The sequence below is a fragment of the Onychostruthus taczanowskii genome, unplaced genomic scaffold (assembly GCF_017590055.1).
Source record: "Onychostruthus taczanowskii isolate IOZ18803 unplaced genomic scaffold, ASM1759005v1 scaffold72, whole genome shotgun sequence".
Lineage (NCBI taxonomy): Eukaryota > Metazoa > Chordata > Aves > Passeriformes > Passeridae > Onychostruthus > Onychostruthus taczanowskii.
Window position 1 is genome coordinate 4,263,005 of NW_024505008.1, and position 26,944 is coordinate 4,289,948.

General features: G+C 38.1%; 1 protein-coding gene across 1 annotated transcript in view; it reads right to left on the reverse strand.

Moving 5' to 3' along the window:
* Positions 1-6,078: 6,078 nt before the first annotated feature.
* LOC121345383 (adhesion G-protein coupled receptor V1-like) overlaps positions 6,079-26,944 on the reverse strand; it is an 88,662-nt gene continuing 67,796 nt past the window's right edge. The window contains exons 5-7 of the mRNA XM_041422217.1: positions 16,016-16,207; positions 14,044-14,221; positions 6,079-6,197 (exon numbers count right to left, since the gene is read on the reverse strand). Of these exons, the coding sequence (XP_041278151.1) occupies positions 6,079-6,197; positions 14,044-14,221; positions 16,016-16,207 (489 nt within the window). The remainder of the gene's footprint in view (positions 6,198-14,043; positions 14,222-16,015; positions 16,208-26,944) is intronic.

Here is a 26,944-nt window from a genome sequence, read left to right on the forward strand (position 1 = left end):
ATGTGGAGTATTCTAATCCTAATGCTTAGTTCTTTAAGGATCAGGATTAGAGGCCTTCCAATGTGCAAGTGGTCTTCCGCCAGCAATGAATTTAATGAGTAATAAACTCTTAACTCTAAAAAGCCTATTAGCAATGCAAAGTAAAATCATTCTTATTAAGTCTGGCTCTCAAGATGCAAGAACAATCCTCAGAGAAGGATCAGAGCACTTGTCTTAAGTACTCTGGGTTGTTACACACTGCTGCATCAGAAGGCAGAGCATCACATTGTAGAAACAGTAGGACACAAGTGGGTGATTAAAAATAAAAAAGGAAGACAAAGAAGCACTCAGAAGTTTATCCTCTTTGCTTATGTTTCTCAGCTGCAATCATTATGGCTCCACAACTGACCATGCATGTTTCAAAACTTGCAGGAAGTCCCAGTTAAAATGGAATTTATTAAGTGCACAACAGATAACAGCTGGACTCAGGATCCACGTGGGTGGAGTCACATCAACCAGTGAACTGGTTTTGCCACCTGAATTGCCAAAACAGGCACATGTTCAACCACGAGGATGCTCTCAAGTGTATTTTGCTGGAGGAGTAGGACATGACTCCTTAGGACCTTAACCAGCTGAAGATACAAAACATGGTAACTGCAGAACAATAAAAAATTAGAAGGAAACATTTTACTTCTTAGAAGACAGAAACATAGAAGATTCTTAATTGGCATTATGTCCTTACAATGGTCTGGAAGGAATAAGTGAATACCGAGTCTCTTTGAGAAGCAATGTGGGTAGGCAGGAGATCAGAGAGGAAGGTCACTTCTTCACCAGAAGTTAGTTGTGGGTTATTTTAGATTTCTGCTACAAGGAGCAAAAAGTATCTGTAATGTGGAGAACAGACTTAAACAGTGCTCATTTAGGCTCTGAAATAGTAGAGACCAAGTCCTGTTTGAGTAGCTAGTGCAGACACTGCTTGTGTGTCACAGCAGAGGGGAGCTAGTGGTGTCATCCTCTTGTACATACACAAGGAGTAACAACTCACTACCCCATTTTGTCAAGATTCTTCAACGATTTGGAGAGAGGTCAGTGTTGGCCATTCTTTCCTCTTGCCCTGTCCCAATCTCCAGGACATGCTGTTCTCTCAAATCAAATAGAATTATGTTCCTGTGTGCACATCAAGCACTAATCCATTCATCTGGTCCTTGCCAGATGGTAAATCTTTGTTTCTCTTCTTCCCTATCATGGGGAACAGACAGACCCAGGGCACAAACAGGCTGTAGGTTGTGCAGCACATCTATCACACAGCCTGTGGGCTATGTGAGGCTAAGATCAAATGGAGATTTGGGGCATTCCCTTACTTTGCTCCCCTTTTAACAACTCAATATCCCATGACTGACTCTTTCACAGTTAGGTAACTAGGAAATCACAAGCTTAACTTTGGTTCAGAAATTGCAAAGCAGAGGCCAAGAAGTTTCCAGAGAAACCACATACATGTTTCATAACCACAATGTTTAGCTGCCAGACTGAAACAGAATTTATTCTTATTATCCATTTATCCATCTATGTCTACGTCTACATCTACATCTACATCTACATCTACTCTACATCTACATCTACATCTACATCTAGCCATATCTTATCTACCTATATCAATACCTGTATCCACATCCATATCTATATGTCTATATATCATCTATATATCTATATCATTGTATCCTACAATTATTTTTTGTCTGTCTGCACATGGTGGCATGTACTTGTTCATGAAGAGTAAAGGCACACTGAAAATGACAGCTTTTGGAAGTTAGAGTTTCACTGGATAAAATCACTGTGTGCTCAGATTAGTGGTGCTATAGCACAGGCATGAACACACTGTCTTCAAAGCCTACCTGCTGAGTTGGGGAAAAACAGCTTCAATAAAAACCCTTCTGTTTTTACCCTGGACATTGTTACAAGACACAGGAATATGTATTTCCTTTCAAATCTGTTCTTCTTGTAAAAATGCTGCATCATGAACACAACTTTGCAAAATCATTCTTAGGGTTTTTGGCCTAAATTTTAGGGTGGTTTACACAAACTGCTTTCTCAGTTTCAGTATATTATTAGTCTCAGGTATTAGATCAATGCTTGAGTATTACATTGCAATTATTTCCATTTATTTATTGTGTACCAGAGTGTTACTGTAATTATTACAATGTATTTATTGTAGAGAAGATGATTCTGATTCATGACATTAGAAATGGAAATTCTTCTTGAATGTTTTTCTGTGAAAATTAACAGAATAACAAATTGAACAAATAAGCCCAAACTTGCATATGCTACTTTCACATGTTACTGTCAGCCAAAGTAACACAGGAGCAAATTTTGCTGCCAGCAAACCTGAAATACATTCTGATTTCTAGTGATTTCTTACACTAGTGCTGGTGAAACAGAATCTACAATAGTAGCTCAAGGGCCAGAGCTTAAACCAAGGTATAGTGAAATGCATCTGACAGCTAGATATGCCTGAATTTAAGTAATTTTCTAGCCTAACCATGATCCTGACATGATCAATCAATTTAACATAATTTTATGTTGAGCACATAGGCATTTTACTGGTGAAAGCTCCTAATATAATCTCATCCTTTAGCAGATCAAAGCTTTCACTGTGGAGTCCTCAGCAAGATGACTTTAGTGCAGAATACTGGAGAGTTATCATTTGCATGGCAGAGAAAGAAAGAACATTAATACATTGGGGCTCTCAGCTGGGTTCTAAAAAAAATAGTAATCTGAATAGATCAGTTCAAGTCACTGACATGGAGCTTTATTTTTGTGATACAGCAAGGAAGGTGAAACCAGTGGCTTTCTCTAAAACATCACCTAAAAGATGTCTGTTGAACTTAGTATTTTTCACAGTTATGCATTTGAATATGAATACATTCAGGCATCTTTCAAAAGAGGTGAATTATATTAGCATGTGAGCAGTAACAAACTCTTGAAACATGTCCTTTCATCCATCTGATCCACATATATATGTAAGCAGTTTTAAGTAAAATTTGTCCGGAAAAGGGACCTCCTTCACACAGTGAACTGTAAAATGTTATATATTAACTATTATCATAAAACATTAAATTATAGCAGTATAAGAAATATAATAAATTATAAACAATCATACAACATCTTAGTATTGCATAGAGCATAGTATCATATTATTAAATAATATTTGAAATATAGATACATTCCATTAAATATTGTAGTAAATGTTTTTATTTACTATATTAAGTATTCATATTAAATATAGTAAATATTAACTACAGCTCCTCCTACACTTCAAGACATGTAAAATGGCTTCTTAGAGAGAAATTATCTATTTTTATAAGAAAACAGAAGAGGCAGCAAGTGTTTTTTCCCTATAGAGGAGAAAAGTAAAGGCTTGTATGAGTCAGTCAGCAGGGCAGGTTGTGTGGTAATGCTTGGTTTGAAAGATACCTAGCTGCAGATTATTTAATCTCATAGAAACAAAGAAATGTTTACACTCTCAATTAAATTTTAAATAATTCGTCAGATCAAGGAGCCACAGGAGGTATTCAGTGTGGTTGGGTTGAGTTACACCAAGAGTAAAGGTACTGGTCCTGCCCAGGTGTGGCTGCTGGGTACACCTGACTCAGAGCACACAGCTGCCCTCCTCCTGGCTCTGTCTTTGCCTGTCCAAATAACAGCAAAAAGGGGCTGAGAGAAACTCTTTTTATTAAACCACTGAATCTCCTACATACAGAACATTTTCTGCTAACAAAAGATCAGTTTTAGAACAATTACAAAATTCATCTCATGACCTTAAACCATGTGAGTACCACCTAGAGATGTAAAGTTCAGAAAATGCTGGCAGCAGATGCCATTCTACTAATGTCATCCTACTGCTGATCTGCTCTGAAAATGCTGATGCATTTACAGTAAATCTCTAAGCAGGCCAGTTGTGCAACAAGCTGAAGTGACATAAAGTATTAACATTTATGGTGATGAGTCAAATCAAACAAACATCCTCTTTATAAACTTTCTCACAGCATGTAGTAGCATGTACTGTGAGTAATGAAACATCTGTTACAGTCCTGACTTGCTCACAACTGAGTAAGTGTTGCAATAGTTCTGTAGGGCCAGGTTTCACATTAAGCCTTTAGTGGGTAGATGAGAAGGATCAACACTCACAAGATTTACTTCATCTCAGTTTATTCAGGAGGAATGAGACAGGTTTTTTGTGAGGTCAACAAAAAGAGTGCAAAATATTGCAAAATATCCAAAACTAATGTTAACTCCAGACTCACATACTTCAATGATACTTGCATTTCACTCAAGTGCTCAGAAAGTCCCTTTTCATCAGGCAAAAAACTGAATTACAAAATTTGCTTTGATGGCTCACTTTTGCATAAATTTCCCACTTTATACATCTGTATGCATCTATGTATGTATTGTGATGTACTGCACTCAATTTTAACCCCCTTCTGCTCAGGGTCTTCCTGCCCATCCTGTGTATTTCCCACAGTAAGGAAAGGTTCATCTACTGTCCCCCACTCCCACCTTCTAACTCACACTAACTTTTGACATTTATCAAAAAGACTTGGCTTTGTTTCCTCTATACCATGATCAGTATAAAAAGACAACAAAATTCCTGTGAGTCAGAAATTTTAGACTCAATACAGCAGATCATATACTAGTAATATACAGACATATTCTTATTTTCCAATTCAAACATACACTTAAAAAGCACTTATTTAAGAGCTTTTCTGACTAAAAATAGTTTCCTGTGTCTGTCAAGGCTTTTGCAGCATTAGACCTTAAAGTTGGTGTCTTGTCTTGGGTACAGATAATGACTATAAGCTGTGCAGTCATATTAGCTGTTACAGAACTGTGACGCAGAAGTGGGATTTGTTTATTTTGTTGGTTTTGGCTTTTTTAAAGCTCAACAGCTAATTCGATACAGCAAAATTTGGATATCATTCTAGAAAAATTAATGGAAAGATTTTTATAAGAAATGTTTTCTTTTAAAGGGAGAGGTGTTGCCCAGCCCTTACCCAGTGTGAAGCATTTAGCAAGTTCCTGAGGAATGCATTAAAGACTTACATTCTCATTTACTGTACATCTATACTACACTGAGAAACATTCACAGGAAAATTCCCTTGGTCTCCTGCTTTAACGTGTTTTTCTTCCAGACTGTCTGTGCACAAGCAGAGTTAATGATTTCTACAAGATCAGCCTGCCTCCCCCTCTCAGTTCTGAAATACCTCCTCTGCTATTTTTTTCTTCCAAGGGAGAAACTTTTCTTGTTCATTTATGGTCCCAGATTATTCATCTAACTCTGTAATGCAATACTTGAACCCTCCAATCAGAACAGGTCTATCAACAGAAAATTCAGCTCTTTGGAATTCCTCCTATTTTTGCCTGTGAAGAGTGAGAGAGTTTCATATATGAAACCAGCAAGGTAAAGAAGCTAAAAGCACATAGCTGCCAGTGGTTTCACTCTTGTTCTTCATCTGCCCTCCCTTCTGTGTGTTTCAGATCACCACATATTTATCATGTCACAATTTAAATTTCAAGCTCTTTGGCTCAAAGCTTGTGTCTGTATTTGAATTTGTTCAAAGATTTGGGTACTCACAAAAACAGTGAGAAGAGCACAGCTTAGGAAACTTAGAAAAACTGTGCTACTAGAATGAAAGGTGTCTGCACCACCTTTCATCTTCATAAACAGTAAGGAGAAACAGACCGGTTTGTATCAAACAGACTCTATTGCTTTATTAGTCAGTGTTAATGTACAGGTTAATTTAAAAAAAAGCTACAGTTTATGAAATGTACCATCTACTTACAAGATACAAATCTAGGCCAATTGCCATAGTATCTATTGATGCTCACCCACTATAAAACCTTTACAGTTTTTTTCCTGATATCCAAGACCTCAAGCAAGCATTCCTTGTTAAACATTCATAAAGGTAATGTTAAACATAAAGGTAACAGCATTCTACTACAGTTTCATATAATGTTTTAGTGCAAAAGGAGGTACAAATATAAAAATATTGAGGCTTGAATAAAAAAAACACAACAACAACAAAAACCCATCAAGCTGTGGAGTTAGAGGTGAGTGTCAGCTATGGGTATTCTTCTAAGCTCTACGATCTGGGAGTTAGCCATGCTGCCACCATCCTGGCTGCCATGACATGACTCATTATCACTGACACTGAGACCTGCACCTGAAATAGAGAAAAAAAAAAAAAAAAAAAAAGAATCAGTGAGAATGAAATTTTGACACAAAAATAGGAACATTCTGTTCCACTCTGTTTTATTCTGATTATTGAAAAGTTTCCCCAACCTGCAACCATGTGGCAAGTTTTCTCATACTAGTCTACCATTCTAAATTAATGGATCATAACATTAGCTGAGATAGTTTTGTACCATCCAGATATGCGTTTTCATAATTCCACTGTCATTCACTTTATTTGTCCCAGTAAGTGGTACAACAGATATTTAGAGGTTGCCTTGAAATCAGAAAAGCATAAATCGAGGCCAGGCTTGGACTGGGTTCATGATTGGCTGTTAGCATCTGGTATTTCCAAGGAATTCTTCATAAATAAATGATTTTTAATGATACAATTTCAAAGTTAAATAATAATTCCAGCTGTCTTAATAGGACAGTAATTTCAACGTGAGAAAACATGTTGACCAAATATTCTTTAAACCCACATTTGACATAAATTGTGGCATTAAGTTTTACTTCTGCCAGAAGAGAATACAAGAATTTGCTCCAAGGGAACCTCCAAAACATGTCTAGAAGTGACCTCTGGAGGCTACCTTCTCCATCCTTTTGTCAGAGGACTTCTGCTAGCTTTCTGCTTCCTATTTGTTTGATGGGGATTTAATTTGGGCTTTTATTGTGAGGGAGGTTTGAGTTGATTAATGTGAAGATTCATAATCCTGCACTTGTTTTTATGAAATGCAAATTTTTTCCAGACCATTGTGTCACAAAAGATCTGTTGAAACTATAAACTTCAGTGCTTTTTCAGCTCCTCTCCTTGAGCTATAGAACAAATTCTACACAACACATGAGTTTTGAGGGCTTAGGGTGTCTAGGCTTTAAATTTGTTGAGAGCTGCATGTCAGTATAATGCGGCATGAGGATATCAATACAAATCACTTTCAAGTATGATCCTGCAATGACGTCATTTACAAATTATTGGGGAATTAATTTGTTTTGGGCAGAAGCAGATCTGTAACTACATGCAGTTCAAGGCAGTTACAAAGGAATGACATCTGGCTCAAAACAGCCCTGAACAGGGTATGCTGGGAGAGGCAGTGACTTGCATTTCATATTGTAAAATATTCTCCAGAGTTTCTATCAGGCATACAGTGCATCTCTTATTTCTATCTCAGCTGACACTTCAGTTTTTGGTTTCTTCGACAAAAGAGTAGTTAAATTTTTTCAGTTTCTTCACCTTTTTCTATGCTCTCTGTTGTTCCACTTTGACTAAGTTTTCTCTTAGCACCCTTCCACCTGCCACCCCCCAGGCAGAAAAGAACTACAGTAAAGCGGACAGCAGTGAGCTGCTGCTTTGCTGTGGGAAGTCAGCCTGCAATCTTGAATATGGAGTTTGGTCCAGAGAACCTGCAGAAGGTCCTGTAGGACTAGGCTTCCCACAGAGGTCTGGACGAAGTCCTGGTAGGGGGCAAACTTGGATCCATGTCCTGTGATCCAGGGGAAAAGTGGGTAAGCTGCACCATGATCTTTCTTACACCTGGTTTTGATGTTTGGGTCGTGGACGGAACATGCATTCACTGACACTACTGAGTCCTTAAGTCTGCATGATCCAAGCTCTTGAGAAAACAACAACTACTGCCAGAGCATGATAGGAGTAAAAATCCATCAAGATACAGAGATACAATAAAAAAGTCAAGATTAGGATCTGAATTATTAAAATACTTGTTTATAAATGTATTGAAGTTGATTTAAATTTGTTTGCACATTCAATCTTTTAATAAGCCAGATCCTAATATCCAAAAGGTGCTTGAAGGTCCTGGGAAAAACAGCAATTTTTTAAACAAGTTATTTTGATTGTTTGATATTTGATTATTTTAATGAAGAAACCTGACTGTTATAGGGAAGAAGAATCAGACTGCTGTATTTACCACATGGAGATGGACGATCAAGTAAAAACCATGAAGTAAATAAAATACTTCAAATGAAGAAAAAACACAACACTTCTTATGTAGTATAAGAAGAATAGTCAAATTCATTCAAGACATTTAGCCAGTCTGAAAACAGTACGAATTTCAAAAACTGAACCCCCATCCCATAGACACTACTAAAAAACATTTGCAATCACACATATGATCACCCTGGGCTCAGATTTCAAGGTGAACACTGAATGTTGGTGTTAGAAAGATATTTGTCTTACCAGTGGCTATACTGGTAATGTGGCAAATTAGCACAGCGTTTCTTTAAGAATCTTTTGCTGGGCACTAAAAAGATCAGATCTTGGTCTAATGCTACGTATATTCTTATGTATTTTCTTAAATGTCATATATGTGCAAGTTTTGTCCATGCTCTGTGAAAAGTCAGAGATGATCTTTTTTGTTACATAGGTTCTTATAAGGAACTTGGTAAGTCAGAGACTGAAACTGGGTACTTTAGGTTTACAAGGGCCTTGCTCCGCTGATGCTGCAAAGACAGACTGTGTTGGAGTTGATCCTTTTTAGGAATAAGAACTGAAATGTAACCAGGATACCAGCTTACCAAACAGTCAGCAGGCTGGAAAGGGTACGACTGTTTACACAATTGAGTTTCACAGAGTTCATTGGTCCATTGTGTTCTCAGATTAGAGTGGAATTTAAACTCAATCAGATCCCAAAAAGCATGCACTCTTCTAGAGATCCTAGAGGTGGATGGTAGGTATGTAGCAGGGAGTATTAATTTCCCCAGTTGGGGAAGAAAAATAAGCAAGAAAATAAAGCGTTTCTTTCTTTCTTTCTTTTCTTTTTGTATGCAAGGACTAGCTGTAAACGGAAAAGTCTCAGCTCAGGCTTCAAACACAGAGAGGTTCCTCCCCTGACATCTGCTGGTGAAGGGCTACACCAGCGCATCCCTACGTGCCCTGAAACACCAGCTGTTTTCTTCTGCTTTCTCAGAGATAGCTCAGACTTTCACTAAAACATTTTAAGGGAGAGCGTTTGTTTTGTAAGTATTGTACTCATATCACTGCGAAAACTTTCTGTCTCTCAAGCACTTATATCTTGCTTAATCAATCATGATTTTATTGTATGTGTGGGATGTGTATGAATAAGCTACACAAACCAAATTTAATTCTTCTTTCAGGGTTTTAACTTCAGAAAAATGACACCAACAGACATCCAGCTTCTATAAATGAAGTTCATATTGAACTAAAAATGCTTGCTGGGTATTGTGCAGTCATATTCAATAGCCATCAGGTAACATATGTGTGACAAACACAGATGAGAAACTGAATGAATATGCAAACTTTCCTTACTTTATTTTTTTCTTTGAAGTGCAGTTTCAAAACAGAGATTATGTAGATTGATAAGGCAGGAACTTTGCCACCTACAATCGATATGCCCTGTAATAGAGAGTCTCCAGGATGCTGTACTGAACACCTTCCAGAACTGAAATTTCAAATGTTTCCTCAGGTTCAGGATGGACATATGAGATGCTTTATTCTTAAACCAGGCACCTTTAGTGGGGTCACCAAGGTTTATAAAATGCTGACTTTGGAACCCTAGCTGTATTAAATTGAAAATCATGAATAATTTTATATAACATTGTTATTGTAACAGCTGTATTTGTGTAGGGTTTTTAACTTCGATTTTTCCAGGTATTTTCCATATCATTAGAATATTTGCATCATATTAAAGAAATACTGGAATATTTCTATAATATTTATCACAATTGCCTCTATTAAGATTAAAAAACCACTGAGGCATGACTGTAGCAGTATTCTGCTTAATATGCATCTGGATACTACCATGATGGGTCACCCGTCACCTCTAGAGGAGTTTGGGCCTCCCTCAAAGGCTTTGCTGTGTTTTGGTTTCACATTTCATCCAAAGGAATAAATTGCTTTGGTTTTGTGCTTCACAGAAAGGGAGAGGACACGAGTACTTGTAAGATATAGATAGAAGTTCAGAAATCAGTAAAGCTATCATGCATTTATTCATGCTTTAATGCCTCTCTACCAGAGTACAAGTCCTCAGGGAATTCTGGTATATTGGGCTTTATCCTCAATTACAATAACATATGACTGTCACAATCTGGAAGGCAAAGGTCTTACTAAATTGACTATCAATATAAAACATGCACAAGAAATCAGAGGGAAAATGAGATCAAGTCCAAAATTGCAGACTTTTAAAATTATTAGTGAAATCAACAAAAACTAATTCACAAATAACTAATTTTCTCAATAGAAGATGTTTGAATAAGAGCCATAAATGAAATACAATAAATAAATACAATTTAATAAACATTTTTTAAAAACCTTTTAGCACATGTCAATGAGCAAGACATGTCCCTAAATTATTTTTCCTACCCTAATTTTTTTATTATTTCCTTCACATAAGCCACCTTGGAGCTGGCCTTTCTTCCAAAAGATCTCCAAAATAAAAGAAATGACACAATGTAGTGAGCAGAGCAAATCCCAGCTACGTATTTCTGTATGGACATGAGCATATTCAATGGAAAGAAGGAATTACTTGGTAAGGCATTCAAATACAATGGCTGTATGATATAAAAAGCCCACTGGATTTCTCACACAAAACAGAAAAACCCTATCACCATGTGATGCTTGTACAAAGCTAGCATAACAGGTAGCTAAGAAACAGCACACTGCTATCCACCTGATTTTCTAGAACTGCAGCTGTATGCCTCCATCTGAGCCAGCCTGTATTTCAGGTTAATCTGTAATTAGGCTCAGAATTAATGACTGTGGAACCAAGGGCTAAATGCACAGTTGTGTGACACATTCCTTTAGCAACATGGCTGAGTGTGCCAGCACAACTATTTATGGGGCTGCACTGCACATTGCAAATTACTAAACACTGACAAGTTAAAAACCAAGTTTTTCTGTAGAGTATTAGTTGATTTTTTTTTAACCTGTCTTCTTTTCTACAACTGAGAGTAACAGAAGGGCAGGAACAAAATATTAGCTTTGCTATGATTACACTCATTCCCAGTGATCCTGGCTGCCAGGTTAAACCTTGTGGCCACAAAATTATTCCCTGTGAGCATAAGTTAGTCACCTTCAGACAGCTCAGAACGACATGAGCAGAAAGAACAGATGAAGTACAAAGGGGCATAAAAACGTTTTTACATATTCCTCTACTAATCAGTGCTGATCCTCAGTCAGGCCTCAGAGTGGGAGTTAACATTTTAGCACCACTATAGATAAGTTTTAGTATAGATTGACAGTTTTAGGGAACACAGATAATGGAAGGTTCTGTTTCAGTTTATCAAAGGTAAAGTTCAAACAATAGTACTTCTAATCTTCCTCCAAAAGCAACACCCCCCCCACATTAGCAGTGATAAAACTAGCTAATGTGGGGGGGAAAGCACCTTCTCCCTGCTCTTCCAGAATGAGGAATTCCCAGCCTTCTGAAATAAAGTCTATTCTAAAAGGGTTTGAGAAGCTCCTCACACAGCAAATTGCAGGCAAGAGCAGTTCAGCAAAAAGGCATCTGAGCTGCCTTTACCCTTTAACCTGTTCAGATAAGAGGTCCTTGTCTTCCAGTTGGCAATGACCACTTCCTTGGAGCAAGGGCTGGTACTCAAAGGGCCTCAGACTAACTCATGTAGAGTGGGAGAGAGAAGGGAGAGGAAAGAAGAAAAGGAGAAATCTATCCTGATTTCTTGTGGTTTCATGTGAGCACAAGCAATGATGCAAGAGAGGAAGAAATGTGGTGCTGAGAGACTAGGAGATAAGCTCATTTCAGTGCCTGCTAGCTTAACTATTATCATAAAACTCCTGTTAGACTGCAGCATAGTGAATACTTTAGTAGCATAGGTCCATATTGCCAAACAGAGAAAAAAAAAAATCCAGCTTTCCACCACCTCTTCTCTCTTTTTATTACTTCCATGTGATTCCCTGCCTCCCTCTCTTAGGCCATGCACTTAACTGAACTGCAGAATATGTCAGGATGAAAATAATAAAAAAGATTTTTAGTTACATAAAAGCTTGCTGGTTTTTTGTTTGGTTTTGGTGGGGTTTTTTGTTTGTTTGTTTTTAAGAATAATATAGGTTGAGCTAGAGGTTGTGTCTGAGACAATAGCTGATAAACATTTACTTTGCTGGTCAAAGATGCTCTAACCTTCCACAGCACCTCTTCAGGTCATCTTGTTCAAATATGAGGCTGAAACAAGATGGGACAACTGGTTTGGTTTAGAAACCATGGGGATTTTTACTCTTGTAACACCATGGGTGACACCATGTGGGCACATGAATAAGCATTGGTGTAAAATTGTCCAGCACTACTCGAATCAGTAATATAAACCAAATATTTTTCTCCAACAATGGCCTGAAGTCACTACCTCAAATCACATTAATATGAAATGCTCATTAAAAATTATGACAAAATTTTAATAAAGAAGACAATAATATAATTTAGGCAAGAAAATCAAAGGTTGATTTTAGACCTATTTTCTCAAAGAACTTAAAACAAGTTAACTAGGGATGGAGCTTGAAGACTTAGGAAAAAGTAATTATATTCAGCAGTAAGTGCTGAATATGTGTTAAATTGTATTATATTTCAGCTATAGCTGTTGCTTTGATTGTTCTTCATGCCTTAAGACTCAGTCTTCTACAGTTTACTGGTGCCAACTGATTTACTTAAGCAGTAAACATTGTGTACTAACAGAAGTGTTAGATGTGGATTGTTTCATGTTTTATTAACTATCTATGAATTTCCTTCTTAGTGTTCAAGAAGTCAAAAAGTAAAATCTACCTTCTTACATACCTAAAAAAAAGGTTTTCAACTGTAACTTCTGCACCTAACTTTGAAAGTCTTGAAAAGTCTTTGAAAGTCTTTGAAAGTATTGAAAAAAAAATTGACAGTTAACAAAGTAGAACTAGTCTGCAAAATGTTTAGAAAAATTAATAAGTATAAAACAGATTTTCACAAAACATGGAATGGTTTGGGTTGGAAGGGACCACAAAGACCATCTATTTCCAAGCCCCTGCCCCTTCCACTAGATCAGGTTGCACAGAGTCCTATTAAACCTGGCCAGGGATGGGGCAGCCATGGCTTATGCGGATAATCTGTGCCAGGGCCTCCCCACCATCACAGGGAAGAATTTCTTCCTAATATCTAATATAAACATGCCCTCTTTCAGTTCAAAGCCATTCCCCCTTGTCCTGTCACACTATACCCCTGTCAAAAGTCCCTCTCCAGCTGTCTTGTAGCACCTTTAAGTATTGTAAGGGACTCAAAGCTCTCCTAAGTGCCTTTCCTTCTCTAGCTGATAACCCAAACTCTCTCAACCTTTCCTCATAGCAGTGACTCTCCAGCCCTCTGAGCACCTTCATGGCCTCCTCTGGAATCAGCCCATGTCCATCACATGTTGAGGGCCCCATAAGTAGGATATATTGCATTATGAACTTAAATAAAAATACCTGTTTATTATCAGCATTCCCAGTCTTCCATCCAGTTTGACTTTTCTTGATTCACTGAAGGGAACAAGCTTCTGAAATTGAGTGTGCCAGGTCACTTAATCTGCTACTCCCACAAATATCTTGCTGTTGTCTCTTGCAAGGCTCAGTGGTCTCCCTAAAGATCATTTAGGTGACCTCCTGCTACCAAGCAAGTTCACTTGTACTTTACCTGAGTGGTAAGTGTGTCACATCTTATCAGGTAGGATTCCTTTCACTCTTTGGTTGTCCTAGCAGACATTCCCATGACAACTGATCTTTAAGATTTTCGTTGCAAATCAGATTATATTAGGAGACCTCTTTAACTGTATCTCGTGGAATGGTGGCACCATTAGGATGAATAACAACATAGCAATACAGCAAACTTTGAAGGGCAAGGGGAAGAGTCACTCACCAGTCTTTAAAGCAAATATTAGGTCATCAAACTCTTGTGATTCCTCATCAGCAACTAATGAGCTGGTACTGAATCCTCCAGAAGGGTGGAAAACATTACCATTTTGTGGACTCTGCTTAAAGGCAGCACCAGCTTGACTAGCAGGCTGCAAGGATGCCCTCTCCCAGTCTGCAGGCACCTGCAGAGTTTAAAAAGACACAAAAATTCAGTAATCATCAAAACTATCTGGAAATTATGACCAGAGCTGAACTGAAGGCCAATACACTTTGGAACCAGCTATTCTGTTACTTCTATAATGAAACAGGAAGCCTTTTTAAACTTTTTAATAAATTGTGTCTCTATATCTATATCTATATCACAGAATCACAGAATAATATATCTATATCTATATCTATATATCTACATCTATATCTAGGTCTATATCTATATATAGATCTACATCTAGATCTAGATCTAGATCAATCTGTATCTCCCGTTCCCTTGCCTTTCCTTCCCTTCTGTATTGGGTTTTCATGACCAAGTTTTGGTAGTGGGGAGGGTACAGGGGGGCCTACTGGGGTGGCTTCTGTGAGAAGCTACTGGAAGCTTCTTCCATGCCTGGTGGAGCAATCCTTGGCAGCTGCAAAGATATATCCACTGCCACATCTGGGCCAATTAGAAATGGTGGTAATGCCTCTGTGATAACATATTTAAGAAGAATAAAAAAAAATAAAATATTATTGTGCAGATGCAACTGTGGCTGGGAAGAGCAGGGTGACAATTTGTGAGAGAAACAATTCTGCAGACACCAGAGTCAGTGGAGGAAAAGGGAGAAGGTGCTCTGTATGCAAGAGCTGGGATTCCCTTGCAGCCCGTGGTGCAGACTATGAGGAAGCAGCTGTGCCCCTACAACGCATGGAGGAGCCCCACGCCAGAGCAGGGGGGTGCCTGAGAGGAGGCTGTGAGAGGTGTTCAGAGGCCACACTGGGGCCTGTCCATGGAGGATTACACCCCTTGGAAGAGAGACCCATGCTGCAGCAGTCTGGGGAGGACTCTTGCCTGTGGGATGGACTCCCACTGGGTAAGTTCATGAAGAACTGTCTTCTGCTCGAGGGACCCCATGTTCAAGCATGGGAAGGACTCCTCTCCCTGAGGAGCTGCCGAAGCTATGGGTGATGAACTGACCATAACCATAACCCCCACTCCTTGTCTCCCTGTGCTACTGAGAGAGGAATTAGACCTGGGAAAGAAGGAGGGTTGGTGAAGGGGGGAAGGTGTTTTTAAGGTTGCTGTGGTTTTTTGGGGGTTTTTTTTTGTTGGTTTTTTTTTTGTTTTTTTTTTAATTATGCTGCTTGGATTTTGTTAGCAATAAATTCAATTAATATCGCTAAGTATATCTCTAATCATCCACTTTAGACGGTGCCTGGCATCCAGGCAGGGTATACCCATGACACCTTCCCTTCCCTTTTCCCTTTTTTTTTCCATTTTCCCTTTTTTTCCCTTTTCCCATTTCCACTCCTTTCCTTTCCCCTTTCCATTCCATTCCATTCCATTCCATTCCATTCTAATTTTATTTTAATTTCATTGCAATTTCCAGAAGTTTTGAACATCATAACTCTGAGAAATTATCTACTTAAAATCCATCTAAAATCTATAGTAAGCTGAAAGAATTAACCTAATACTTTGATTTCTCATGGCCTACTTTTGACACTTCAACTGACCTCCATACTAAACTGAAGACTCAAATGTAAAAGGAGAAATTCTCTAGGTGGGATGTTATCAGGGCACAGTAAGTTCCAAGAATAACATAGATAAAGATAACTATTTTTGTTATTAAAATAAATTAAAAAGAAAAAGCTCTCCCCCTCACCCATCAAACCTATAATATTTAGCATCTTATTCCCATGTATTACACTTCAGAACTAATGCTGAAATCTCTAGGTGCATTTCATAAACAAGTTAATGACTATAGAGAACTACAGAGCACTCTTACCTCTTCCATAGCACTGATGAGGTTCTGTGTGGACTTGCTGATCTCTCCCCCCACAGCTGGCAGACCACTGCCATGTGTGAAAAATGCTGATCCTGGAGTTGTATGCCCATTCATGTCAACAGTGTAACTTGCTTTCACAGGACAGCAAAGTTGGTTGTGCAGGATAAAATATACCACAAAGACGTAAAGACCCTTAAACAGAGATTGAAAGAGAACAGCAGGCTGTGAAATGCAGGGAGTTTGGTTCAGAGCTTTCTGTGCAAAATAATGGATGACATCACTGTCCATCAGAGATCTGAAAGTTACAAGTAAGTTCATATCCTGAGTTCTTCAGCTAAAAAACACACAAGCACACACACAAACACACACACACACATATACACACACACACACATGTACTTGAAAATTACTATTTAGTTTAACCTACAGAGCTGCAAAGGAAAGCCATGACCCCAAAACCAACAAAACCAACTTGAGTTTCACAGCTGTCATAACAGTGAAAATGAGGTTTAAAGGCCTCCCTTATAATAGTATTTGGCAGCTGCTCCTTAGCCACAATTCTTCATTTTCTTCTTTTCTGACCTGCTGGCTTTTTGTAATCTACCTCATGCAAACCACACTGATGCTGTCACAGATACCATAGCTATAATTTAGATGTTCTGTGATATGCACTAATTCAGCACTGATTTTCATTTCTGATTACAACAAAGGCTCTGCTGTATGCTTCTGCAGTTCTTCTTTAAAACCTGCTAATTTTGACCTTTAGTCTGAGCCAAGACAAATAATATAACCATGTCTTGTGCTTATAAAGAAATCCAGTAATTGAACTTCTCAGTAAGAATCACTAAGTCAGATGACTTACTTTAATTTTTAAGTTGCACTAATACTGAAGGAAAATAATCCACTCCACTGTTAAATCAACCTGTTCAATAATTACTAAAGAAAGGGTTACGAAAATAGTACAGAAAGAAGTCTTCTGCATTCTTACCAATTGCTGCAATACAATTCCATTTGCAATGTTTTTTTTTTTTTAATTCACATTTTTCTCTAGAACCCTGAAGCCAATTGTACTAAACAGAACAATTAATTTTAAAGGTATCCACTGACATGGAAGTACTAACTGGGATTACAAATAGTAAGGAGTTTCGTCTAATTATATTAGTGAATTCCTAACAAAAGGAATTTTGAAAATACTTGAAAAGAGACTGCAAATACCCAACAGCACTTGATGATACATAAACTGATAATTTCTTTTACCAAAATGATATGACAGAATCATCTGGTCTCAAGTGACACATAAGAAAAGTTAATGGGATTCAACAGGATTTCAACCTCAGATGGTTAAACACTGGAAATACTCTCACACACCTGCTATAAAACCATATAGCTCTGCATGTGAGTTTTTTTTAACAGAAGACTACCAAACAAAAGTGCTAAAACCACTAAAAAACTGTTTTGAGAAAACATGTTCCTGCTTTTCCAGATTTTTGTTTATTTGTCATGTCAACTCAAGCAGTTCACTGAGAAGAAATTTCTTTGTGATACATACAAGCAAATACATTCTATAAAATAGATGTAAACACGTTTGAGACAAACGTTAAAAGGCACTAAAATATCCTTTCATTCTATAAACAAGTTCAAGGACTCTGATATATATCAAACATAACGGGGCTAGCAAATGAATTTATTTTAATTTAAGTTGTTATGGATATGAAAAGGATAAAACCCCCAAGAAGAAGAGATTATAGTGACAATACAAAATTCAGAGTAGTCTCTGGCAGTTCAGTATCTGAGGGTCTAGCCACAAAAGTTGCATAAACATTTGAAGTGGTTTTGTACTTTTTAAGAAAAACCATTAGCTGAAGATGCTGCACAGCCCTGTCTTTTAAAATTGCAGAGACACAAGGCATTGGCATACAAGGTCCATGACAAATCACTCTCCTGTGTAGCCTCAAGTGTGGACACCCAGTTTTCTAAAACAAATACCGATGGAATAAAATGTCACAATTATCTCCTTAATTTGGTCTGTGTCCTGATGTAACTCTCTGCAGATGGATGATGAAACAACTCCTCTGGGTCCTTCCATAGTAATCACACAGACACAGGGAAGTTATTTTAATACCTAAGAACAGGAGAAGTCAAAGGCTGAGACAGATAGCAGAACCAAAAACTATCTTTTACTTTTCCTGTCTTGTAAATTGTTAGAGCAATGTCTTACAAACAGAAGCTTATACCTAATGAAACCAAACATTCCTAAGAAGGCAATACATTTACACAGGAATTCTTGCTGGTCAGAGAATTCCTAGCTTGGCTGGACAAAGGATGGATCTGTCTTTCACCTATATTCCTCTCCAAATCTAGAATCTCAAGAAGATAATGCTCTGTAGATGTGAGTTTCTTTGTACCATCACTGTAGTTTTGTTTGAAGCACCAAAAGGGTTTTGTGGTCATATTCTGCTAGTCCTGTGTCCTTGTTAAGAACTCCCAGGAAGTTGGTTAGGAAGCTAAAATAAGTCAAATGGTCCTGCTCAGATAGCACTGAGTTCCAAAGACCATACGCATGATGTCATGCAGTAAATCATACGGATTTCTGTTTCTTTTCAAGACAGCAGCTACAAAGGTGCTTACTCTGAAAGAGAATGAACAGCGTGAAGATACTTAGGTAGTTGTCAGGGCAACCACAGCTTTCACAGTTTCAGTGGGTTTTTTCAAAAGCACCAGTCTGAGAATTGAACTATCTCTCATCATGCTTTTGACCCATATTTGTTTTCACTTCAACCTTTAACACTGTAAAAACAGTCATAAATTGCTATGAAAATAAGGTTGTTGGCATTGCAATATATGTTTTTGTGTGTTTATCATATAAACAACTCTAGCCAAGCTGGAACTCCTGTACTTTTTCAGAGACTCACAGACTTTGTCCTTGCTGGCTGGACTAAGAATGAAATGAATACAATAATTAATTTCTGCTGACAGGCCTGCTAGGAACCTACACCCTCCAAAATGATTGAAAAGAGGTTTGTCAAGGTGTGGATATTAGTTAACACTGGCAATGACATCTCTGTTAAATTTATGGGTGTTGCAGTTCGTTTTGGGGGGGGGGGCCGGGGAGGGGTGGTATCCTGGGGAGTCCCCGGAGGGCCCCCTAGGCTGTGAGTTGGCTGGCAGCAACAGGCAGGCAAGGAGAATCCACACGGCTTCTGAGGGTGCGGATTAGATGAAGGTTTATTTGGGGTCCTATCCCTGGGAACAGCATGGTTACTGAGGGAGAAGGGGGAAAGGGGGAGGGGGAAGAAGGGGGAGAGAAGGGGCAAGAAAGGGGAAAGGCTAAGAGAGCAGAAGGGCTAAGAGAGCGGCTGATTTAACTAGCACAGCTTAAGAGGGAGATTGAAGTGGGCGCGGAATCACACTGGGCCAATGGGATGACAGATACAGGATGGTTCAGGGCAGGACCACAGGCTTAGAATATACCATACATTTCGGAGGGGTGAGACAGGGCATACCATTTAAACAAAATGCAATACAACATATGGGAAATATTATTTTTTATTAGAAGTTCTCATCAAAAAAACCTAAACCTAACCTAAAACCTAAACCCTAACCCCAAAATATCAACCTAGTGCCAGCAACCTCTGCTGTTACATATATACTGGGAGCCGTGCTCCTCAACTCACAAGCATATGCTGGGGCACCAGGAGAATCTCTTGGGTCCCAGATTACAATGACTGACTAATAATCTAAGAGCTCAACCTGGGCTCCGTGGAAGCACAGTGAACAACTAAGCTAAAGAACTAGGACTCTGGAGGATTTAATAGTAATACATAAATTCTGTGCATTGGGCCCACAGGACCACTTAGAAAACATTTAACCCTATTTCATTTATGGTTAAATTATGGTAGTAATGTTAGTACAATGGCACAGTAAAAGATCAAAGAAAAAGGCGGTAGTAATGTATTTCCTATAGAGGAAGGTAGGAACTGCACAAACAGGTAACTTATAGTTCTCAAACATGGTGCTTATATTAAAAAAGCCCGCAAGAGACTGTCTGAAAAGACTGCTGGTTATTTTACTGATATTTGCTGATGAAAGACAATTAAGCTCTTACCATTTCATCTCACCAAGATGGTCTGGCTCATAATCTCTTTTGTAGTGCTATGTCAGGGAAAAAAAATATCCATACAAACACAGGTGCAACTGTCTGAAAGAAAGCTCACATGGAAAAGTTTGATGGGATATTTTTGTTCAGTGAGATGTGACCAGCCTCAGTGCTGCTCTAGGTTATGCCAGGTAGTTCACCTTACAAGAGACAGTCATGGAGAAGGCAGTGGGAAGTGACAGGAAGAGAGAGAGTGGTCTTAAGTTGAAACAGGGAAGGTTTCAAGTGGATATGAGGAAAACATATTTAATGTAGGGGTAACTAAGCACTGGAGCAACCTGCCCAAAAATACTCCATAGAAGAAAGGAGTTTTTAACCTTCACTGCACACTAAACACTCAGAGTTTCTCTGCCTCTGTGCTCTACCTCTGTGTTGCAACATGCTGTGATGACACTAGAGTACGTCTAAATTTGAACACTGAGCTAACTCTGTTACTAGTAATGAGTAAGGATAAAACAATCACTGTAGGCAATCAACAAACCTTTTCATCACCTCCTTCATCACATACAGAGAGAAAACCAAGATGTTTACTGCATCACATGATTTTTGTTCTGATAAACACAAACACACCAAGGCATTACACTTATTTTTGAAGCTAATATACATCATATTTCTCCCACAAGTATTTAACCATGTCTGAGATACCCTACCCTGAAAATTGTATAACCTGTTTTCCACAGAGAAGTTCATTTAGATATTATCATCTGTTTTAGAGGAATGGTATTTCTATACATAAAACGAAAGTATCTTAAGAGGATTTTGTGAACAAAAAGTAATTTCATCACTCCATTTTAGCCATTCCTCAACCTGCTTCTGGGTATATATCAGCACTTAAAAAATCCTAATTTAACTTCAATTAAATTAAAGTTGGAAAATTTTGTTTGTTAACTACCATCACATGACTGTATCACTAAAAGCTGCTTTTCTAAAGGAGAATACTTAAAGCAAAATCAAGGCTTCTGAACAAAGCTGACCTCTTGGTCAGACCAGAAATTTCAGTTGCCAGAAATGGCTCATTCTGATCCTTAAAACACAGTGGCTAAAAAACACACTATTATTTTTATAGTTACACCTTTATTCATGCCAGGTGGTAAAAAAAAAAAAAAAAAGCCAATAAAGCACACAAACGTATCTTGAACCACAGAAGAACTGTTCATACTTGGATCAGCTTTTGACACTCTTTGTCATTACTATAATTTCTGTATGCTAGTTTATGCTTTGGTTAGTATTACTTCCGATTTTTAATTTTATCAGGGTAAGATTTAATTTCATTCTCTGTCTGGTCTGTGCTAATTTACTTTTAACAGTTAATTTACTGGCAACCAGTCATAGGAAGTCCTTTCCTTGTTAATTTAGTGGTCACACTGTTCTTCGTGGTTGGGTGTCAATGGTCAGGGGTGCTGCTGCCACTTCTGGTGGTGGACTACTCAGTGCCTTGGTTGATTTCTTGTGAACTTCCCTGGGTTTTCATTAATTTATGGGAAGTTCTGTATGTTGTTTTCCATCACCGGCTGGTCAAAGAGTGCTGTGGATTAACCCTGATTTACATAACAACTGCTTACCTCTTTTGGGAAAATTATCAGTCTGATTAGTATACATAAAATTGCATGTTTCACTAAGTCCAAAAGCTAGTCTCTGCAAAACAAAAAATTACTCACAAAATTAAAGGAATCATACTCAAGGAATCATAATCAATGCTGTTGTGCAATGCATGATATAAATTTGATAATATCATCTTTCCTAATAATTTTTTATTAGTTATGGAACTGAATATTCATACATGCAGTAGTATTAATAATGTGAGCCAAGTGGCAAACACAAAACATATAATTATCTATTTCTGCCAGGAAAGCTTTCCTTCCTTTCTTTCTTCCCTTCCTTCCTTGTTTTTAGAGATAATTATAATAAATTGCAGGCATGGCATTTTTCTATGCATTTTTCAATGTACATTTTATTTTGCCATTGTTTTCTTCAATCATATTTGACTTTAAAAGCAGATTGAAGATCTTTTATTCTTGACATTACGACATCATATTCTTGATATTGATATCATCTTAGTCATATGACACATCTGAAGCCATCACTTAACATCTTCCACTCATGACTCTTCAGAAATAATAACCAGTGAAATATAAATCAAAGATTCTTTGTTTATATGTGGTTCTGTTTCTTAGCATTCAAAGTGATTGTTGTAAAACTGTCTGTAGCAGTGCAACTCCATCAGCTGATGATTGCATTTAGTAAGTAGACTTTGGACCTGCTGTGTATCAAATGTTAGTGTTTATTTGCCGTTAAGTGTCGGTTTTGATGAAACCATTGTAATTCTTATCAGTCCTGCAATTTATCTTATCATGGTTTCAATGGTGAACGTTTACTGCTTATCTGCACTTTGGTTCCTTACGCATTTATACCCCATTTTGCTCTGTACAAGATTTGTGCCAGTTACAGCTGAAGACCTAAAAATTAACATCAAAAGCAAAAACACAATAATAAATGTAATCAAGGATAAATAAATGTAATTCAGGACAGCAAAACCCATACCATGCCAGCAGGCATCACCTGTTGAACCAGCCAACTGCCACCACACACACACAAACACACACACAAGAACAGAAGTCACCTTAAAACATGGAATGAAGAAAAGTAATAATTCAAGTATCTATCATTAAATTGAAAGTGCATTTACAGGTCTGCCCTGAGATACACTTATTTTGAGTGCTTTCAGGTTTTGGTAAAGTTTTAATTTCACAGATAAACAAGTTACAGGTATATTCTGTAATAACAAAAAAAAAATAAAATACTGTGCTTTCAGCATTTTGAACAAGTTTTTCTCATACTAATGTCTCATTTGAAACTTTAGTATACACTGCCATGTTTCTCTTTATGCAGAGCCAGCTATGCCAACAAAATGCTGAATCTTGCAATTCCTGCTCAGAGCCAAAGCCAGAACTTCCTTTCTGGCAAAGTGCAATCATCTCAGATTTAGTCTAAACTTGGCTAAGTCTTATCTGACAGGTTCACACACTTTGCTACATCTTTAAAAAGCAGATTTTCTTGGATATTCAGGATTCACTATAAATATTTTGCATAGCTCTCAGCACACTTGTAACTACTCCTACACAACTGCCATTTTTACCTCTTATTTCAGCACTGTAAGTAGTGGAATAGGTCTTGGGGGCTTTTATTCTGTTTTTTAAAGGTTTTTTTTGGTTGGAATTTTGGGACTTGTTTTGTCAGTCGTTGTTTGTTTCAAGAGCACAGATTCAACGTTACAAGAGGGGTGTTAAGCTTGGAAATGACTGAAAACACAGATGGTTAGCCAAAATTGCCAAATGTGTAGATTAAGATAGAATAAGATTCTGTCCCTTCTTTCTAATGCAGTCATCCTGGAAATACAAAGAAATCCCTATTTTTGTATTTCAAACTTAACTGAGAAAGAAGGAAATACTGAGTTGAATGCTGAAGGTAGGAACTTGGGATAGGTGTAGGGAAAACATGGGAGAACCAGCACTTAGAAGCAGCTTGCAATTTCCCCCACAGCTCTGGCTGCAGCCACTCCTTACAGAGAGTCAGTAAGACTCTGTGAGAGTCAGCAAATCTCAGCAACCACAAATGGTGGCAGGAGGTTAAGAACAAATAAGAGCAGACAAAGCAGACAGGCACCCCATTGCTCCCCATCTCTGTCCCAATTATTAGCCTGTGATTTTTTCCCCCTCTGCTTTTTTTCAATTTTCTTTCCTGCAAAGGCAACAGAAACTGAAGACAACATCCTTTGAGGTCCTCTTTACATAAGTTTCTTCTTGTGCTTTACCCTATGAGGAGGACCCCTCTGGTACCAAAAAGTATCCAGATCACATACCAACGAAACCAGACTATTTGTCCACTGATGAACCTTACACAAAAAAAGAACAAACAGGAAGACCAAACATGGGAAGGTTATGCTCATACATTTTTCAAGTCCTAGAAATATCAGAGGTCATGAGTTTTAACATACACTTAGTAAATATTTTTCAAATGTTTACTCTCATACTTGCTTTCCATGGCAAACATTTATAACTAAACCGACATACCTTCCAATCTAAGCCTACTACTACTTTTATTTCTTTCCCAGAGAAGAAAAGTTTGATGAAAAAGCCTTTGCAACCTCTGCTCCTAGTTCAAGAGATTCTCTAACACTTTCAGAACAATTAATTCTTTAGTTATATCTGAAAGCAAGTTGAAAACTGAAACAAGAAGCTAGCAATTGAAAAAATTGCTAGCTACATTCAAAGACCAGACAAACAAGCATCACAGTGCACAGTCAAAAAAGAACTACTCCTGCAACACATCATTATTTTTATTGCTATTTTTTTGTTAAAACAGTAATTTCTATTTATGTGTATTAATGACTGATATACAGAGATAAAAGAAACAGGGAATAGAAAGTAGGATTTTAGTGACCAGAAGAGTCAAAAGCTAACTTTGTGCTTATGGCTGATCTGTTAGATGGCATTAGAGAAAAATCTCAAAGAGTTAAGCTAGAACTTATAACAACATTTTTCCCCTTTAAGGAATTCTTTCAGTGTTATAATCTCTCTTATGCCTACTGTTGTCTCTTTGATTCTTGTTACTCTGACTGACAGATTGGATAATCTATTTAGGAGCATTTCATTGCAGTGCCATAAAAAGCTGTAACAAGAACTCTGCAACTTCAGAAGCCATAAATGCAAGAAACCATAAAAAAAATTCTGTCTTGGACGGAACTGAAGCGTTGTAGATAACCAGTGTAATTATTTGTCATATCTTCTGCTTGAGTGTTTTAGAACAAGACTGATGGGACTAAGAGTGTTTATGTACTCCAGCATTCTCTGACCATTTGGAAAATCCTTCAGTGACTCTGCAGCCAGTTAAAGAGATACAGACATGCAAGGCTGCAGGGAACCAAACAGGTTCTCACCACGTTCAACCATCCCTTAGCTAAAACTGACCCCAGCAAATATCTTACAATGATGTTTTTTATGACTTTTACATCCAGAATAACAGATGTGTAAGTCATTACAAGAAGCAATTTTGCCAGACAACTGACTTTTTCAGAACTAGAGTTCTTGTATAGCAGGCTTTGCTCTTAAGTGATATTCATGGGAACTGTCAGCAATTTATACTCTGTATTTCCCTTGATTTTAGTGAAAATATCATATAGATACTTACTACCTTTCCACAGATTCAGAGATGACAGAAGACAAGTTTTATAAAGCAGGAAGATAAAATTGTTTTGGTTAGGTATGCTTCTCAAGAAAAGGGAAATGTGGGCAAAAATGAGGACAAAGACTAGATGTCCTTCCATATCTGACAACTCAACAACAAGAGAAGGCACAGGCATAATTTGGCTCTGTCATGGAAATCACCCACTTCTTGGATTGAGATAACAAACCCCCAGTCTGTGCAAGGAGAGAATAAAATGTACCTCAAAAGAGCACTTCACATCTCTTTTCATAGGAGTGCTACTCAGAGTAAAACAAAAAACAGACTCATACAAAATAGGGATTTGATCACAGAATCATACAATGCTAAGAGTTTGAAATACATATTAAAGATCATCTGCTCCTGACACCAGCTGCCATGGACAGGGACACCTCTCATTAGACCAGATTGCCCAAGGACTTATCCAAATTGGCCCTGAACAGTACCACGGTTGGGACACTCATAATCTCATTGGGCAACCTGTTCCTGTACCTCACCATCCTCACAGTGAAAAATTTCTTCCTCATACATAACCTAAATGTCCCCTCTTTCAGTTTGTACCCATTATTCCCCGTCCTGTCACTACAATTCCTGATAAAGAGTCCCTCTCCAGCTTTCCAGTAGGCCTCCTTCAGTTACTGGAAGGTTGCTAGTAGGTCTCTATACAACCTTCTCTTTTCCAGGCTGAACAGCCCTAACTTTGTCAACCTAGGAGAGATGCTTCAGTACTCTTATCAACTTCTTGGCCTCCTCTGGACTTGCTCCAACAGTTCCATGTCCTCCTTCTGTTGGGACACCAGAACTGTACACAGCACTCCAGGTGGGGTCTCCCAAGAGATAGACAGAGGTGCAGAATCACCTCCTTCATCCTGCTGGCCACACTCCTTTGGATGCAGCCCAGAACACGTTTGGCTTTCTGGGCTGCGAGCACACGCTGCTGGCTCATGCTGAATTTTTCATCAACCATCAGCACCAAGACTTTCTCCTCAGGGCTGCTCTCACTCACTTCTCTGCCCAGCCTGTAGGTATGTTTGGGATTGCCACGACCCAAGTGTAGGATCTTTCCCTTTGCTCTGTTGAACTCCATGAGGTTCGCATGGACCCACGTCTCAAGCATGTCAAGGTCCCTCTGGATGGCATCGCTTCCTTCCAGCATGTCAACTGCAACACACGGCTTGGTGTTGCCAGAAAACTTGCTTGGGGTGCACTCAATCCCACCACTGTCGGTCTTCTACTAGAAAACATTGTCTTGAGGCTTTTTTTAGAAAGCTTTCGAGAATTTGCATTTGTGTGTTACAACTGATTTTTTTGGAAATGAACATTGCCACAAAAATTTCCATCAGGATTTTTTAGACAGACTCAGACAGAAACACCAACTAAACGTAAAAAAAAATATATATAAAAGAAGGAAAATTTACAGAAAATAGAAAGCAAAATAAATTAACATTGAGGGAATTCCAATGGCTCTAAATAGGGATCTCTCTGTATTTCTGAGACAAGTACAACACTTGGGAGAGTAATGGCCTATATAACATAACTAAATATGTATAGTA